This window comes from the organism of the source record quoted next, unplaced genomic scaffold (genome assembly GCF_019419815.1).
Source record: "Pyrus x bretschneideri cultivar Hongxiangsu unplaced genomic scaffold, Pyrus_bretschneideri_v1 Contig42, whole genome shotgun sequence".
In the NCBI taxonomy this organism is placed as follows: domain Eukaryota; kingdom Viridiplantae; phylum Streptophyta; class Magnoliopsida; order Rosales; family Rosaceae; genus Pyrus; species Pyrus x bretschneideri.
In genome coordinates, this window is record NW_025999746.1 from 4,175,842 (window position 1) to 4,193,489 (window position 17,648).

Here is a 17,648-nt window from a genome sequence, read left to right on the forward strand (position 1 = left end):
GTTGCTCTCAAGGTTCTGACGCTCGTATCCTTTCTTTTATGGGGATCCAGCCTATCCCTCGCAAGACGCCAACTATTCTTCATGTGCTTTGGTCTTTCACTTAGTTTCATTGGAAAACTTAATATAGATGGTTTGTCTAAAGGAAATCGTGGTCATGTTGCTTGTGGAGGAGTTTTCAAGGATTGCCATGGTCAGTTTCTTGGTGGTTGCCAAGGGATTAGTCATCGTAACTTTTTTTTTTTTTTTTTTTTTGTGTAGAATTATCAGCAATTATTAATGGTGTAGAGTTCTCATATCAACGGATTGACATTGTCTAGTTGGAAAGTGACTTTTCTAGTGTTATTTCTGCCCTCCAATTAACTGATTTTGATCCTCATTGGCCTTTTTGTACACAATGGTCTATTTGTTTGGACCTCATTTGGAAGATGACTTTCTATGTCTCTCATATATATCGAGAAGAAAATATTTGTTGCTAACATGGGATTGTCTTCTTCAACTTTGGTATGACATGTTTCCTTTCTATTGGCGGTTCATGCTTGTTTTTTTTCAAACTATATTGGCTTTCCTAGTTTTCGCTTCTCAAATTAATGTACAGCTCGGCATACAGGTTTGTCTCACTTTTTTTTTCTTAACCTTGTGATGTTGCTCGATTTGTTTTGCAGGTTTAGACCTTTAAGTTCGACTTTAGATGGTTTGGGTTTCATGTCCTCCCTCTCTTTTCCTAGTATCTTTATTTTTTTTGTTTATATAGAGGTAATGTTTATGTCCCCCCTTCCTTTTTTTTCATGTATTTTTTGTCCTTTGTTCTTGAATTATGAAGGGTTAGCTTTATGTCCCTCTGACTAAGTATAATTTTTTTTTTTCGTTTTATCAACAAAATTCTCCTCATACCGTCGAGATTTAAAAAAAAGAAAAGAAAAGAAGGTTGTATTTAATTCAACATGAGGCTGAATTTTGGTCCAAATTATATATTAAGTTGTATACAATAGAGATAATGGAGCAATGAGAATGCCAACTCAGAACTTAAATATAAGGGTAAACATTAGTTGAGCATAGGAGCTATCAATGACATAAGTTAATCGATAAACAACGAAGAGGGTGTCACATTATAGGAACCGTATATTTGTTATGTTCTTATTTTCATCATGCAATGTTGTTTGATAATTGAAACTGGTTACTTTTTAAATCACCTTTTAAAGATCAATTTTGCACAAAATAAACCAAATAAAAAATCACTTAACCATTCGCTTCCCATCAAAATTTTAGTGTTTGTGTCAAACGTTCCCCTCCGCATGAGAGACTGCATCCATTGTCCACAAAATATCAATCCGGCTCTCTTTTCACCAGTGGACTGTGAATCTTCAATAATTATCCAAATTAATCATGATTAGTCCAATCAAATCGTGCATCTACTTTTCTTTCAACTAGAAATCCACTTATTATTTTAATGGGAATCCTAGAAGACTGAGATATGTGGTTCTTGTCCCACAGATGGAGTCAATGTTACTTTCTTGTATAACTCGGAACTAAAAAAGTTTTGAACTTGACCCTGGTCCGCGGGGACCGCTGAGCAACTTTCATCGAATAATTTTACGGTCATTGTGTTGATTCAATTAATGTAGAACAAAATTACATATAATATTACAACAATTATTAGACCGAAATATCATGCAACAACAAATCTGTTCTACATAAATCCTTATTCAAGTCATTAATTTTAAAAAAATAACTTACATTATACGAATATACAATTAAAATAATATATATCCATATATTTTGCATTATTATTATGAGATGCTAATATAAGTTGGAAGTGCTTCCCCTGCCCCTATAGCTCTGTCGAAAAGTCGCTTTTCTACATCTGGTTTGACTTTTGCGGTCCCAACTCCCAATTTTTACACTTCGTGTGACACCAGCTTTTGCTTCTCCTTTTCCCTCCGCCCGCGGTATATGGTAAAAATCAACCACTTTGATACCCCAGAACCAGTGGCATTTCCGTAATTAAACCGAAAACCCATGGCTCAAATTTTCCTACCACCTGACAAGTAAGACTCTCACTCTGATGACAGACACTGAACTCCATCAGAGGCGCAATTGGATTCCCGACTGGATCACAGACGCCATCTCTCTCTCTCCCCGTTTGCCCGTACTCCCGTCGTTAAAACCGCCACCTCCCGCTACGGTTTCCATTTCAGTTTCCCGGCACGACGTCGTATCGGTCGTCATCCATGTGACAGTCCAATACTATACAGTAAGACAATACGCGAGCTTGAAGAAAGTGCCAGGTGTTGAAACGACGCCGGACCGCGATATCTTTGTCCCCAAATGAGTCGCCGGAGCTCCGAGAGCTGAGACGATGGGGTGCGTTTTGGGCACGGAGGCATCTACCGCCGGGAGTCATCGGAGTTCCGGTGAAGCTCGGTGCCGTCGCCGGAGCATCGAGGAGCCATCCGGCGCCACAGAGCGAGTCGAGGCCGTTAGGTCTGATAGCAAAGAGGTGGTAGCGAGGCAGAGGGCGAACAAAGCAAATCACACTGGCGATTTCCCGGCGATCGAGCGGCGGAAGCCTTTCCCGGCGAAACAGGAAGGTTGGCCGTCGTGGCTGCTGGCCGTGGCCGGCGATGCGATCCAGGGCTGGACGCCTCGGCGCGCCAACACGTTCGAGAAGCTCGCCAAGGTGCTCAAAATCGTAACTTTATCTGGTTTGAGTTTAATTTCTATGAATTCATATATTTTTTATAATTGAATTTATCTGAATTCTATTTATTTTTATTAATTTTTGTTTAGATTGGGCAAGGGACTTATAGCAATGTGTATAAAGCAAGGGACTTGATTAGTGGTAAAATTGTGGCATTAAAGAAGGTTAGGTTTGATAATTTGGAGCCAGAGAGTGTGAAATTCATGGCCAGAGAGATCAATGTGCTCAGAAAACTTGACCATCCCAATGTGATTAAGCTTGAAGGGTTAGTCACTTCCAGAATGTCCTGCAGCCTCTACTTGGTTTTCGAGTACATGGAGCACGATCTTTCGGGCCTCGCTGCCAGCTCCGGGGTGAAATTCACTGAGCCTCAGGTACATTGTGGATTTCGATTCGATTATTACGTGAAGTTGATGCTCTGTGTTGTTGATTTTGATTTGGGTTGGATTGTTGTTGGGTTTAGAATGTATATTTCTTTGTAATGTTGGTGGGTTGGGTGCTTTTCAGTTGGACTTTTGGTGTCTGCTTTTCTGGGTTGTTTTTATGTGTTTCGATTTGTTTTCTACTTTCGTTCTTGAACTCGTATGCTGTAGTTGTCCCTTTTGCTGTTAGCTTTTGATGTTAACCCGAGACCTTTCTGGGCTGGATTGGGTCCCATAGTTGCTAGTTTGGGATTCCAGATTTATGATTTATGTGCATCTGGCATGTCATACGATGTTATGGTATCGTTTGGGGTAGGTGAATTCGGGCAAATTTTCTGTTGCTCACATCACTTTATTGAGTGCAGATAAAAAGGTGGAATTGGTTAGAAGCTCAGGGAAAGAAAGGGATGTCTTTTGTTCTTTTTTATTGTTTTGTTTACACACGAAGAAAGAATTTGAATTTTAAATTCCATTAAGTGCAGCTTAAATTAACCCGAAAGTCCACTGAGATCAAAATTGCTCAAGTATTTGGTATATATGTTAGATTGGTTCAAACTCCTTTTTCCTTTTTTTAGAGGTATTTATGCTAAACTTTTGTTCACTAAAGATCAACTGTTTCAGTTATATAACAAACTATTTTCTAGCTTTAAAAAGATATTCGGGATTAAAATGGGGAGTTGCTTGAAAAAAATTGATGAATGGGCTTAAAATTGTATCTTACAGAAAGTAAGCTAGCATCTTTATTGGTAGGCTTGTAGGTGACTTCCTGCACCATTTCGATCTGATTTGTCTGGCTCTTCATTTCACATGCATAGAATTATGACATTGAGAGGCTGGTTTATTTCTCAAGATATGCGCTGTGGCAGGTCAAGTGCTATATGAAACAACTGCTGTCTGGGCTTGAGCATTGCCACAACCATGGTGTCTTGCACCGGGATATCAAAGGTTCCAATCTGTTAATTGACAACGAAGGAATTTTAAAAATAGCTGATTTTGGACTGGCTACTTTTTTTGATCCTGAGAAGAGGCAACCCTTGACTAGTCGAGTTGTCACTCTCTGGTACCGCCCTCCTGAACTTCTTCTTGGTGCCACTTTCTACGGAGTTGGGGTTGACCTTTGGAGTGCGGGCTGCATTTTGGCAGAGTTACTTTCCGGGAAGCCTATTATGCCAGGACGAACAGAGGTATTGTGGTTACTTTGTTTAATCTGTTGCTTTTCTCTTTAGGTTATCCGTTCTGTCCATGTTGATCAATTATTCCTGATTCTTGAGTAATGAGTAATGATTTGTTGCTCCACTCTTTTTGAAACTACGTTGCATCTTTGTTTGGTATGCTTATACTTGTAAGGCTACAAGTAAAATACAATAGTTCTTGTGAGATGTTATTCCTGTCTCGTCTAAATGGTTTGAACTTTGGTATCTTAATCTTCTTGATTGATGTGTTGACATTTTCTATTCATTCATATGACTTCAGTTTGACAAACACCTTTGAATTGTTTTCCTGTACAGGTTGAACAACTGCATAAGATATTTAAGTTATGTGGCTCCCCATCTGAGGAATACTGGAAAAAATATAAATTGCCAAATGCAACACTTTTTAAGCCACAGCAGCCATACAAGCGTTGTGTAGCGGAAACATTCAAGGATTTCCCACCTTTTTCGCTACCATTAGTTGAATCTCTTCTGTCACTAGATGCTGATGGACGAGGCACTGCCACCGCTGCTCTAAATAGTGAAGTAAGTACCCTCTATATAATTCCAGTTTTCGCTGAGGAGAATATAAATGTGAAGCTAAGTTTAATAATTTGAAAAGTAAAACATCATCTCCCATCAGAAGAAAAAGAAAAAAGAAAATAATCATCAGAGTGGTTAATTAGTTCAAGGACTCTGTGGCATTCAGTGTCTACTAAAGAAGTCTTCTTAAAAATTATGCTTCTTGCCAGAAGAAACATATATCACCCTCTTGAAGTTAGCAAGTGCTTAAGGCTGACTGCGTTCTTTACGATTAACTGACCTGCTGGCTGTGCCAGATTTTTATTGTGTCTAATTGCATATTTGGTGATCTGGGTACAGTTCTTTACTACCGAGCCTTTTGCTTGTGAGCCATCAAGTCTACCAAAATATCCACCCGCCAAAGAAATGGATGTAAAGTTACGAGATGAAGAAGCTAGAAGGTTACTCCTTTACTTTTCTTCATGTTTGCTGGTTTCTCATTTGAGCATATGATAACAGATGATATTTGTTGTCCTCAGGCAAAGAGGTCTCAGTGGGAAACCTAATGCTGCTGAAGGTCCCAGGAGAGTTAAAGCTCGTGATCGAGTTGGTCGGGCAGTTCCAGCTCCAGAAGCTAATGCAGAGGCTCAAGGAAACTTAGATGTACGTGAAGCTTCTCTCTCTCTCTCTCTCTCTCTCACACACACACACACACACACACACACATCTTACCCCACTCCTTCAAATTAGAAATAACCTTATTATTTCTGGAATGTCATTTGGGCTTTTCATAATTCTGAGTCGAACTGCATAGGCTTCGCCCTTTCTTAGTTGCATCCAGGTCTTATCTTCTGTGCGTCAAGGACTTCTGTTTTCCCTTTTCGGTGCAGTATATGGACATGAACCTGGAATTAAACTTCCCCTAGTTTTAGGGTTATGTTTTATGAATTTTAGGTTGAGCCTGACCTTTGACGTTTCTCTGTTTGGCATGAACTCAACTTGATTAATAGAATGTGGTGATGATATTTTTGACGATGCCAAATTTCTTGAACTATTAAGTAATGGGGTAGATCTGACAGTATTGGATCATTACATCAGTTTACATTGGACACCATCACCGATATACGAACATATCAGCTAACAATTTTCCTCCCATTTTGATATTGCTATGCTTTGGTTGGGAAAGAGAGTAGTCACCACAAGGAAAATCAGTATGCGAACAGTGGCAGTGTCGTGCCTTAATTTTGGGTAGTACTTGTCTTAGCTAACTCTTAAACTCTGATCTTTGCTGATTTCCAGAGGTGGAGAGTGATGACACAAGCAAATGCCAAGAGCAAGAGTGAGAAATTCCCACCCCCACATCAGGATGGAGCCGTCGGATACCCACAAGAAGCATCACATAAAGGACCGCTCTCATTTCTCACGACAGATGCTTCATTTGGATCAATGATTTTGAACACAAAGTCTTCATCATCTGTTAAAAGCATGGGAGCGGTCGGGGGGCCTTCAAGGAGGAAGAAAACAAATAGAGAAGACCCCTTGATGGCTCCTCCTCGGAAGTTCATCCAGGCGTTCAAGCCTTCCTCGATAGGGCTATCGATGAATTTATTGTTTAAGAGTAAATAATCGATTCCTCTGGGTTTTTTTTTGTTTTTTTGAAAGCTTTAAGGTAGAGAAAGTATCGTTTCTGTCAATCTTTTTTGGCCTCCCTTGAAATTAGGTCTCTCTCGAGCTTAGCTTGGTTTTTCGGATTGCAATCTTATTTGTTTTCTTCATTAATTGTTCCCATTTGTTGTAATATAAACCCTTGTAAGTGTTTCGTTGTATAATCCACACAACCAAAACGCCAGAAAGGAGAGTTCCACTTCTTCTGTACAGTATTTCAAATCAAGTGCTTTTCTTTGACATTGATGCTGCATTGGAGAAGCTTTGTTCCTGAAGCAAATGAGAATTTATGGGGGATTATATAATTGCATAGTGTAGAAGCGTTCATGAGCGGAAGTGCTGTTTAGATAAGCATTTTCAAACGACCCCAAACTCTCTGCAGCTGAATTATCAAATTACAATATGGACCTTTACAAAACTATTTTCCTACAAGTTAGAACATGTATTCCAGTATCATTTGCCAAAACAATATCGGGAAGGGAATAATTTCTGTACACCTTTAATTGTTTTTCTCCGTGCATGCTTCTGTTCATCCAAGTTTAACCTTTTCATACGACATCGTTTCAGTCGTTGTTTCACATGCACAGGGAACTCTCTATGATTTATTTATTTATTTTTTCTTTCTGAGTTTACTATTTATAATAACTCTTTAGAATATGCATATTCCACCTGATAGAAAAGGTTGAAAATATTTCCAGAGATATAGTCAGATGTTATAAATAGGCAAAAGTAAGAGAGATAACTCTTGTTTGAGATAGAAACGGAACGAGTACAATATATCACACAAAGGATGTAGGGAAAGAGAGGAGGGGGACATTGATATTATTGTTTTTCACTCTTGATCTGATGTGCTGTAGTGAAGTTACAAACATGCCTCTATTTAAAGGAGTTTTGTCCGTCAACTTCTTACATACAAAAATAAAATATTTCACCTCCCCATGACATTTTCATCTAATGCACTTAATAACTTTCACCAAAGTCCACTTTGGTTAACTTTCTTACACAAACACATGTGTGGCATTCACCCCACATTTCACTAACATCTGAATTAATATGTCAATTATAAACCGAGATATTAGTCCAAGTTTTGAGCAGGTAAGAGCGTAATTACACAAAAAATATACGAAACGATGGTCGAAATTTCAGAATATTTTCTGTGGAAGATAACTAATTAAGCATCAATATACAGCTGATGAAGTCTCTTCATTCCTTAGCAGAGTCAAGAGGATGAGGGTTACTGAAGTTGAGAAATATCTCCAGCCTATTGGTTTTCTCGTACTAATTTAGTCGAGGATGAGGTTTTTCTCAACTCTGCCTTCCCTTCTGACTCAGATATGTTGCCATCTCCAACCGAAGGATTCAGAGGGTTAGAGGGCCAAAAATAACCCGAAAACCATCTCCAACCGAGGGCTAGGCCAAAGAGCTGTGGAATCTGAGAGGACCCCACGGAATCAGAGAGGGCTGGAAGGCTGGCTGAGAGGCTGGCCAGAAAATATAGCTTTCCTTTCGGTTATAACCGATAGAATTGCTTAAAAAAAAAAAAAAATTTGAATACAACGGCTAGTCAACTAGTCGTTGTATTCAAATTTTTTTTTTTTTTGGTTTTTTGGGCTAATTTTTTTTTTTAATTCTTAAAAATTCTAATTTTTTTTTCTTATAAATACCTAAACCATTCATTAAATTTAAATTCTAATTTTTTTGGTTTTTTGGGCCAGTTATCGTTGTAGTTTTTAAATTTAAGTTGTTGTAGTTTTTAAATTTAAATCATAAATTATGTTTGGCTCTATGGCCATTTGGCCCTCGGTTGGAGACGGTTTTTTGTGGCAGGGCTAAAACGAGCCCTCTGGCCCTTGGTTGGAGACGGAGGCAAATATGGTCTTGTACTGTTCATTAAAATATTAATATCTTGGAGAATCTTGGATGGCCAGAGGGCTAAAACGAGTCTTCTGGCCAGCCCTCGGTTGGAAATGACCTTATAGACTTCTTTCTAGTTGCTGTTGTTTAAGATTTAGTTTGTGTCCTTAATTTAAGTATTGTCTTACTAATATATAATGTGTGGTTTCATTGTAAATAATTACTGTGTTTTTCCGATAATCCGTCATTATATAAATGCTGTGAAATTTAATCTGTATTAGTTAATGTTATTTTCTTGTGATTTTGGACAGTTGATATCTGATAGCTTCTTTTGTTAACTTGACACCCGATCTATTAAAATTATATATATATATATATATATATATATTCTTTTGTATAGCTTCTTTAGTGTGTAAAATTAGCATTGCATCCAAATCTCAGTCTCTTGGATACAAGAATCTCTAAGAAACCTATCCAAAAGGCGTTTAAACCCTCGTGGATTTCAGTCTCTTTCTTTGAGGTATAAGAAAGATATTTATATAGGTGTCGGTTAGGCCAGTTGGATACTGCATGCCTTCCCCCTTGCACCTGAATTTAAATTCACCTCCGTGAATTCAAGTAGTTTAGAATAAGGTTAGGCGCCCTCTTGTCCTATGCCAAAATTTGAATTACTCTCCTCGAAAGTGGTAGTTGAAATTTTGAATGAAATATTTGAGTTTTTTGAGACAAGTAACTTTGTTCACCACCTTTAGTCGCTTGTCTGCAACCTCCATGCATGGATTATATCATTGTAGAAATAGTAAAAAATTGCATAATATTTTTGTTCATCCCCTTAGGTCCTTAGTGAGTCATGGCCCAGAATTGCAGGAAATTGAAAATCTCAATGGCCAAGAACAAGAAAGAGATCCGAAGGAAAAGTACGAAAATAATACTATCACTCTTCTTGCTCATCTTCATGGACAATCACTCAAGCCAACACGTTCTCTTCCACGCAGCTTCATCCTGCACGACAGTATAGGTGCAACTCCCATCCTGCAGGTGTGATTAGTGGCTTGTGGGGACTTGGAGATTTTGAACTGAAGGCCTCTTGGAACCGCAGCCCTGATATCATATGTTGGACAGCCACTAAACCCCAACCGCTATTAGGGAATGGATCAACAATGTATATCAAGCGTACAATTCCTAGCGTGATCAAGTGGCTGCAGATTTCTCGGCCAGATAGGTGGCTCTGTCTTGGCCACCACTGCAACCTGGGTAGTAGCATCCTTTAATGTTCAATAGATTCTTTACGCCGAAGCCATTTTTTACTCTTCTCCTTCTCCTTCCTTTCTTCTTTGTCTTTGTTACCTGGCCCTGAAAACATGAATGAAACATTTCGGAACAAAATCACAAACTTTTTTCTGCTTAATAAATCAATTACTTAAAATGCTCATAAGATATTTACATCATGGTGATCAGTCATTGACGCTACGCTATCAACATTGCTGTGTGCAGACGCAGCACTTGGCGACTTCTTGTGCTTGATATCCTCATCTGTAGTGCTGTCATACTTGCCTGCATTTGTATGCATCAATTCCACAAATGTTCATATTTTTTTATGAAATATTCAAATGTGCTACAAAAAAGTTGCATCCAATTTTTCTGTGCCAAAACTTACTGCTATCATTTTCAATTTCCAGAGCTTCCATGCAATAAACTCTAAAACTTGGTGACGCGGGGCACATAAAAAATTCGTTGTTTCTTCTAATACCACCTTCATTATCTTCGTCCTCTTCTTCTCCCTCTGTGGTGTCCTCCATTGCAAAAACCCCTCCTACATACACATTCACACCCTTTGGTTCTTTATGATCTTCAACGCTACATTCCGTTCCATCTCTCTTGATCTGCTCCTTGTTTTGGTTCTCATCATCAGCCTGTTTTGTGCCTTTGTCACGTTCCGGCGAAATTGGTGCAACCTTGGACTGGTTCTCCAATGTTGGTGGTATCTTCGGACGTGTTAATTTGTCAGACTCTGGTGATGACTGCAGCGAATGAGGGAGAGAGTTATCAACCTCCTCCTGATCACCGTCCTTAAGTAGCTGTTTCTTGGAGAGAGTACTAGCGGCTTTTAGCTTTCGTGCCTTGGACCTGCTCTTCATCTCCTCGAAGCGCCTCTGCAAGAGGGAACGGATTCGAGGAGGCACAGCCTCGGCTTCTGGTGTGAGCTTTGAATTTTGGCCACCCATTAGAGAGGACAACAATGGGGAATGGCCACAAACGGTAGGAAGAAGAGAAGTAGAAGATAATTGGATTTGGGAAAAAATGAGTCGAAGGGAGAATATGAAAGAGATCGTCAAAGGCAGTTAATTAGTTAATTATACGATAAACTTCATGTTCCTTGACAGTTAGGCAACTAAAAAAAAAAAAATTGCAAATATTTGGTTTGAAACTTTGGCTAACTGTTAAATTATGGTTTTAGGTTTGGTTTGGTTAATTATAGAAAATTGTTGGGGTTTTGTAAACGAACTTACTATATATGTAATTTGTAGTTGTAAATTTTTTTTTGTTTTATTTTTTATTTTTGTTTTGGGGCCATTTATTTCGGATGTTGAAAGAGTCATATGCAATGCCTTGCCAGCTTTGTTTATTGCTACCGACGGTGTGTTGCTAGCTTCAACAAAATTTCAGTTCTAAACCCTAATTAAGGCAAAACATTTCAGTTCTAAACCCTAAGATGGATTTTATGTCCAAAATCATTTTAATTGAAAATGTAATGTAATGTGATGTTAGTCAGTGGCATAGTTAGAAAATTAAATATTTTCAACTTTAAAAAAAAAAAATCAAGCTCATTTTTTGACATACCAAGCTAATTTGTTTGCCATGTTAAATCTCCTTAGTTTTTTTCTCTTCTCTAAGTTTTTATTATGATTTTTGTTTTACTTTTATATCAATAAAGATCTAACTCATTCAGATTAACCTGATTTTGAATGGACCATTTGGTCAGTAAATATACATCTATGATCTACCTAAAATTGTTTGAAAATTTGGTAACCCTCTTTATTTTTTTCTTCCATATCCAACGGTCTAGAATTTACGAGTAGATAGTGCAAATCTGATTTAAACAAATTCCAATCCAAATACAGCTATTTAAATAGAAATTTCAAGTGCAAAGTCTTCATAGGTAATAATTTTATGCTTTTTTCCTTTTTGTGTGTAAATGTTTATATCTCCTTTCAACGTTTAAAACTAGGAAAGAAGCTGAAATGAAAGTCCATGTGCGCGCTCCCATATTCTAGCTGAGCTTTCATTTTGGACCTGGTGCTCTCCAAGAAAGGGTTTCCTTGATGCAAAGTTGATATATATATGCCTTGCTTCTTTCATACCCCTCTCTCCCTATCTCATCTCATTCTGACCTCTTCGAAAAACCAATTACCTTTTGAAATGAAAGGCTAGAGATTCCTGTAGCAATAAGCCCTTCCCCTTATCTTTTAATCTTTGTAATTTCAAAACATATGTATGTGTGTAGACATATACTAGCCTTCATGCACACGCTCACACATGTGCAGAAGACATTTTTTGACTCACAGTGTGTTACGCGCGACTTACACATTTTAAATGTATTTATATGCATAAATTGACAAAAGGAAAGTTAAATATTTGAAGTAAATGAATAATTTTAGATCATGTTAGAAGAAACCCCTAATAAACCAATTAAAGTAGCTGAATTCATATAATAAAATCGGTTTCTATAGAATTTACACTAAGAATATAGAAAAGAATATTTAATAAACAATTGATTGAATCACATTATTGCTAGTCCATTGTAAGGTTAAGCTCTCCTCCACCCCCTTAATGTAGATAATATTGTTTGTTAAAAAAAAAAACAATCATTTGATAATTAATTTAATCACATTATTATCCGCATACGAAAAACATTTTTTTATAAAGAAAATAATATTTAATAAATAACTGATTGAATCACATTATTGGTAGCCTTTTGTAAGGTACTAATTTTTATTTTTTTTTAAAAAAAACTTTACTAATTTATCACTGGCACTACGCGTCTCTTATGATGTTTTGAACACAATATTCATAATTTTCCTTATTTTTTATTATATTTTTCTTTCCCCTTCACGTGGGCACCATCAACTTTCACTTATCCTTCCATTTTTTTTATTCTTTTCTCTCTTCCCACATGTATTTATATTATATTTTATGATGTAAAATTACCAAATTACCCTTGCATGATTTGATATATTATGTTGGGTTGCTTTTGGATTTTTTTGGTTGAGGGGCAATTTTGTCCTAATATTTTTGTCGAAGCCGTGACACCAAAACTAGCTTCCGGCTTTATATATAGATTAACATGCATGTTATAGTGTCAAACAAGGGAGAAAAAAACTTGTGTAAGGGAATCTGGAACACGTCATTAACAAGCCAGCTTTCACAAAATATTGTGTTGAAATATCCTACATCGGTTGTATTTATGAGAAAAGAATAATTTAAATATCCTAGCTCCACTCCAACTAATACCAAGCTTTTTGTGATAAAACCCCACTCTTAACGGATTATGCAGATGATAATTAACAAGTTGAAGAAGGTATCGGTGTTGTTAGAAGTGGGCTTTGGCCCTTCTTTATGATAATTTAACATGATATCAAAGTTAGGGAGTGGGCATGTACTGCCATGTGATGGGTGGGTCCCTTTGGCCCCGTGCAATTATGGTGGGTCCCTTGCCTCCGCATGTAGGGTGAGTCCCCTTGGCTCCACGTGGTTGTCAATGTGTGGATCATCACCCACTAATTGGGTCCTATATGAGGGGGAGTGTTGAAATATCCCACGTTGGCCATATCTTCGGAAAAAGAAGAGTTTAAATATCATAACCTCATTCCAACTAATACCGAGACCTTTTGTGATAAAACTTCACACATAACGGATTGTGTAGAGGGTAATTAACGATTTGGAGATAATATTGATGTTGTTGGAAGTTGGTCTTTAGCTTGTCTCTCTAATAGTTTGACATGTTGGACGCCCGATATAAGAGATGCCCTAATCGGGTAGCTCTAGTTATTAAGTTTTTCTCCAAAGGAGGATGCTGAGAATTGGGTTCATATTCTAAAAGTTACCAAGTTTTACATCCACCAATCTCTCAAAGCAGTAAAGTTTCTGGAAGTAGATTCATTTCCTTTTCATGAACACGACACGCGAAAGAACACTGATACATTTAATTAACATGATCAAAATTTAGGGCGGCCACTGATTTCCTTAGCACCTTCTTCACTTGAAGATGTTACTTCTGTGATCCCACTAGCTAGGAACTCGAACAAGATGAAGAAGAAGATACAGGACTTACATTGTCGCAAACTCTGATGCCATTGTAATTCACCATAATCTCCTCATCCGTCTTGCCATTTCTTTTCTTCAAAAACACGCGACACAAAACCCAGTTTCCTTTCGGGGTTAAAGCATTCTGCATAAAATTACTGTGTCAAATGATTTTTTTTTTTTTTCCTTTTTTAATAAGACGAAATATATGCTAATCTACAAGTGGGGAGATTTGAACAATTAAGTGCACAGGGGTGCTATAATACCAGTTGACCAAACCCATACGTTCATGTCGAACATCTTGAGTTTGTGAAACAAAAACATAACCTTGTCCTAGACTCACCTCAGTTGTGTGAATGGAAGCTGTGGTTTCTACATTGACAAGACAATATTCATGCATGACCCAATCAGTCTTAGAAACATTTGGAGACTTCCCTTTGTAGAAAACTAGAGTCTTTTTCTTCCCCACAATATTATTCTTCCTTGAAGATGCAATCTTTTTGTCAACGCCGGTCGCTTTCCAGTAACCGGAACTTGTCACCCTGTTAGCTCGGTTTCCATTCCGGTATTTTGATTCTCTGTTGCTGAAGAAATACCTCTCTTGCTCCAAATCACCTGGAAACATACCACACATAAAATGTCAGTTTTTATAAGTGGAAAAATGTATTAAAAAAAAAAAATTAAAAATTAAGCTAAGTGGTTAGTGGTAATATATCTGTGTAGTTTATGCTAACCTGGCAAATCCCAAGGATCATACAGGCAAACGTTGATCTCAGGAATAATGGAAGCAGGAAGGGGGCATGAAAAGACTTTGCATCTCAGGTAGTGAAAGACAAGTTCTTCATCTGTTGGCTGGAATCGGAAACCAGGAGGCAATCTGGTCATCCCATTTCTCAGAGAGTTGAACTTGTCCATTATTTTGAAGAATGAAAGAGCCTTTGTTTCTTGGAACTTATTGGCCTCTGTTAAGAGATGAGCAAATGTGAAGCAGCCATGTTGAGTATTTATAGACAGAACAAGAGAAGAATTTGGAGAGGGAGTATCTTTTTGAGTGGTTGTACAAGAAAAAGAAAAGAAAAATGATTCGTAGCGGTGTGAATATAGAATGGGACAACAGTACTATTACTGGATGAATACTTTTGATGTTGACAACTAAAAAAAAAAGAGTTAATTGGTTTATTCTCAAACAACTGATGCTGCTAGTGAGTTCTTTCGTGCTATGTTTGAATGAAGAGCTTTTAAAGTTTTATGAAATTTTAATTAGACTTAATTGTTAAACATGCATTAGAAAGTTACTACTAAAACATTACAAATGTACGTATCCAAGGACGCTAAGCAAAAGACTTTTCAAATTGACAAAATTCTGTATTCAGTCATTTTCAAGTTGCTCCATCCAATTTTGGTGGTTCATTGTTAATACATTTATAATTTATTAAAGGTTTTATGAAATTTTAAAGCCTCTCGTCCAAACACATCATATAAAATCTAAAGCAAAATAAAATCTCTAAACCCATTGTGCAATAATAGTATAGTATAATAAAAGTTGGTAAAATAACATTTGAGTGTATGAGTTTGCTTCAAAACGAGACTTCAAGTGTTTTTGTCTGGAAAATGAAGTTTTTCAGAAGCTATATATCTATATGGTAACCCTTAAAAAGAAGTTTGACTTGCTCACAGATGATTTTCTTGTTTTTTTCATGTCTTTAATTTGTGATGCAAAGCAAATTCTTACATCTCCATGTCCTTGTTATAACGAGCATCTCATGTCAAAGAGATGTTAACTAGCAATCGATGAACATTGAGCTAATCCGTTATATTATACAGGAGTTGCTGAGGTCTTGGTGAAAATTTTCAAGGTAAGGCCGGCCACATATTACTCATTATACATTTAATTGAAATGGATTGGTGATGTATTTCTCATTCATATGAAGTCATCCGATGTCATGCTTAACTCAATACATGTAAAAACACATAAACTGTTTACCTAATTAAGTAAACTACGGCAAAGAATTAATAAGTAAAACTATGTGAAAGGAACATATGGAAAAACACACAAAAATTATTTACCTCAGGTGATGTGGAAAAACATATATAAAGAAAATTATTAGGGAATTGAGGAAATTATATTTTTGTACTACATAGATATAGATATAGATATACATGATGTAGCAAGTGATGGTAATGCGTTTGTATTGTTTTAGGTTTCGTTTAGAAGTACTTTTAAAATGACTAAAAACGCTTTTAAAAGAAAATATTTTGAGTTTTGGTTAAACGATAGATTTGTTAGATTAGATGTTAGATTAGGGAGTCAACAGGGATTGAACCCATGACGTGGTGCAAGGGCAACACTCCTCTTCACAAGTGTAGTAGAGGGCCACTTACAGCCTTGGTAGTAACTTAAAGAAAACAAATTACAAATTAATAGAAAATATACAATTGTAATTTATAATAATATAATATAATGGTTCAAAAAAATAATATAAAGTAATGTTTAAAAAATAATAGTTAAAAAAAGTATATATAATATAGAAAATACATTGCCTAATTTTGTACAAAAAGTTGCTCGTTAGTCATGCAGGTCTTTTTGACAGAGTATTTTGATGTTTGAAATATTAATATATACATACTCGTTTTATAGGATATTGTCTCAAGTACATGCAACGTTTGAAAAAGAAAATAAGTGAAGTAAAACCTAAAGTTTATGATAACTTGGTAAATTAAAATTATCCCCATGTAAAAGTTTGGTTACGTTGAGTAACCATCTCTAAAAGCAAAATTCCAAGAACCACATAAAATAATGCAACAGTAAAAACTGCATCATGCGTGCCAATAACCGAGCTATGTTCGTTAAGATACAGTTACTCCAAAATCATTCACAGTAGGCAATTTCTTGATTCTTCATCAGATGCCTAATCGATTTCATTTGCTTATGGTTGTTCTTCCAATATTAAAATTTTCTTTTATTTAGTGGTTTTGGACTAATTAGTTTAACTACGAGCTTCTTACTTTCTTTTGAATTATGGATGGCTGACACATAAAGGTTCACAGCAGCACATAAAAGATCTAAGAATTTTGTTCCTTTTTTTATTTGAACAATTGCTAATTTGAATGAAAGGAGCCACAAAAAAAGAACCTGCTTTTATCGAAAGCTATCCAGCTGAAAACCAATCGTCAACTCAGATTCGTTCTTTTCTTCATCACGAAGATCTAGCTTTAATCCTTTCTTTCCATGCATGCAGGTTTGATATAAAGATCTTCTGCTTCATAAAAAAAACAACCCGATTTCGTTAAAACAATGTCTCTGGCCAAGTGCTTATTTTGAAAGTACAGCAACAAAAGTTAACATGCTTATTTTGTTGTGTAATCTTTCATGGTAGTAATGTCTTGTGGCTTCACACATGGGCCTCAATATATGCAGCTGCTTTCTCTTTCCTTTGAATCTAAAGCAATTCTTCCAATAATTGGTTAATTTTAATTCATTAATTTGAGTCATGTATGTTTAAAGGAGATGTGATTATTGGACCAAAGAAAAGTTATAATGGTGGAGAAAAAGTCGTATATATGGAAAAAGTCGTATTTATGATTTTCATTAATTTTATAGGGTATATTATGCATGTGTTTAGTATCAAAAAGTTTAACATTGAAGAAAAGGAGTACAAATACTTAATGCATAAGAAAGTCTTTCAAAATTTGCTATCTTTTATAGCACTTTAATTTGCCTAATTTCTACTTTTAACAGGATGTCAAACCATTTGCATAAGCCTTAGCTAATGCTCTCATATACCTTGCATATTCCCTTTCCAATTTCTATGAATTAATCTTATTATATCAATCAACAAACGAAAATACTTGGCTACTTGTGGGGCCATTATCTATCAAAGTTCAATCGTTCATTTCTTTGAGCTCAATTATATGCCTCAAACATTTTTAATTTGACTAATATTTTGCAAGGATGATCTATAAAGTTAAACTTAAATAATAGACGGTTTAGAT

General features: G+C 36.4%; 3 protein-coding genes across 3 annotated transcripts; 1 reads left to right on the forward strand and 2 right to left on the reverse strand.

The window, feature by feature from the left end:
* Nucleotides 1-2,062: 2,062 nt before the first annotated feature.
* On the forward strand, nt 2,063-6,719 carry LOC103929984 (probable serine/threonine-protein kinase At1g54610). Its single transcript, XM_009339261.3, has 7 exons — nt 2,063-2,677; nt 2,788-3,072; nt 3,987-4,304; nt 4,629-4,856; nt 5,193-5,293; nt 5,372-5,495; nt 6,132-6,719. The coding sequence occupies exons 1-7, from the start codon at nt 2,357-2,359 to the stop codon at nt 6,456-6,458; spliced, it is 1,704 nt and encodes a 567-aa protein (XP_009337536.2). The 5' UTR covers nt 2,063-2,356; the 3' UTR covers nt 6,459-6,719.
* Nucleotides 6,720-8,950: 2,231 nt separating this feature from the next.
* Nucleotides 8,951-11,151, reverse strand: LOC103929997. Its single transcript, XM_009339274.3, has 3 exons — nt 10,009-11,151; nt 9,796-9,905; nt 8,951-9,704 (listed from the first exon to the last, which is right to left on the reverse strand). Exons 1-3 carry the CDS (start codon nt 10,574-10,576, stop codon nt 9,543-9,545), a joined length of 840 nt encoding a protein of 279 aa, XP_009337549.2. The 5' UTR covers nt 10,577-11,151; the 3' UTR covers nt 8,951-9,542.
* A 2,272-nt stretch (nt 11,152-13,423) lies between these two features.
* LOC103929986 (NAC domain-containing protein 83) lies at nt 13,424-14,637 on the reverse strand. The gene is made up of 3 exons (XM_018643182.2): nt 14,390-14,637; nt 13,999-14,270; nt 13,424-13,800 (listed from the first exon to the last, which is right to left on the reverse strand). Exons 1-3 carry the CDS (start codon nt 14,568-14,570, stop codon nt 13,642-13,644), a joined length of 612 nt encoding a protein of 203 aa, XP_018498698.2. The 5' UTR covers nt 14,571-14,637; the 3' UTR covers nt 13,424-13,641.
* Between the last annotated feature and the right edge of the window lie 3,011 nt (nt 14,638-17,648).

What these genes read in the sequence shown, in the direction of transcription:
- LOC103929984 (XM_009339261.3), top strand. Translation starts at nt 2,357, where the DNA reads ATGGGGTGCGTTTTGGGCACGGAGGCATCTACCGCCGGGAGTCATCGG. An exon ending in CCGCTGCTCTAAATAGTGAA is followed by an intron (nt 4,857 to 5,192) that starts GTAAGTACCCTC and finishes ATCTGGGTACAG; the next exon opens with TTCTTTACTACCGAGCCTTT. An exon ending in CGAGATGAAGAAGCTAGAAG is followed by an intron (nt 5,294 to 5,371) that starts GTTACTCCTTTA and finishes TGTTGTCCTCAG; the next exon opens with GCAAAGAGGTCTCAGTGGGA.
- LOC103929997 (XM_009339274.3), bottom strand. Translation starts at nt 10,576, where the DNA reads ATGGGTGGCCAAAATTCAAAGCTCACACCAGAAGCCGAGGCTGTGCCT. An exon ending in GGAAATTGAAAATGATAGCA is followed by an intron (nt 9,906 to 10,008) that starts GTAAGTTTTGGC and finishes ATACAAATGCAG; the next exon opens with GCAAGTATGACAGCACTACA. An exon ending in CAATGACTGATCACCATGAT is followed by an intron (nt 9,705 to 9,795) that starts GTAAATATCTTA and finishes TCATGTTTTCAG; the next exon opens with GGCCAGGTAACAAAGACAAA.
- LOC103929986 (XM_018643182.2), bottom strand. Translation starts at nt 14,570, where the DNA reads ATGGACAAGTTCAACTCTCTGAGAAATGGGATGACCAGATTGCCTCCT. An exon ending in TGATCCTTGGGATTTGCCAG is followed by an intron (nt 14,271 to 14,389) that starts GTTAGCATAAAC and finishes GTATGTTTCCAG; the next exon opens with GTGATTTGGAGCAAGAGAGG. An exon ending in CTTCCATTCACACAACTGAG is followed by an intron (nt 13,801 to 13,998) that starts GTGAGTCTAGGA and finishes AATTTTATGCAG; the next exon opens with AATGCTTTAACCCCGAAAGG.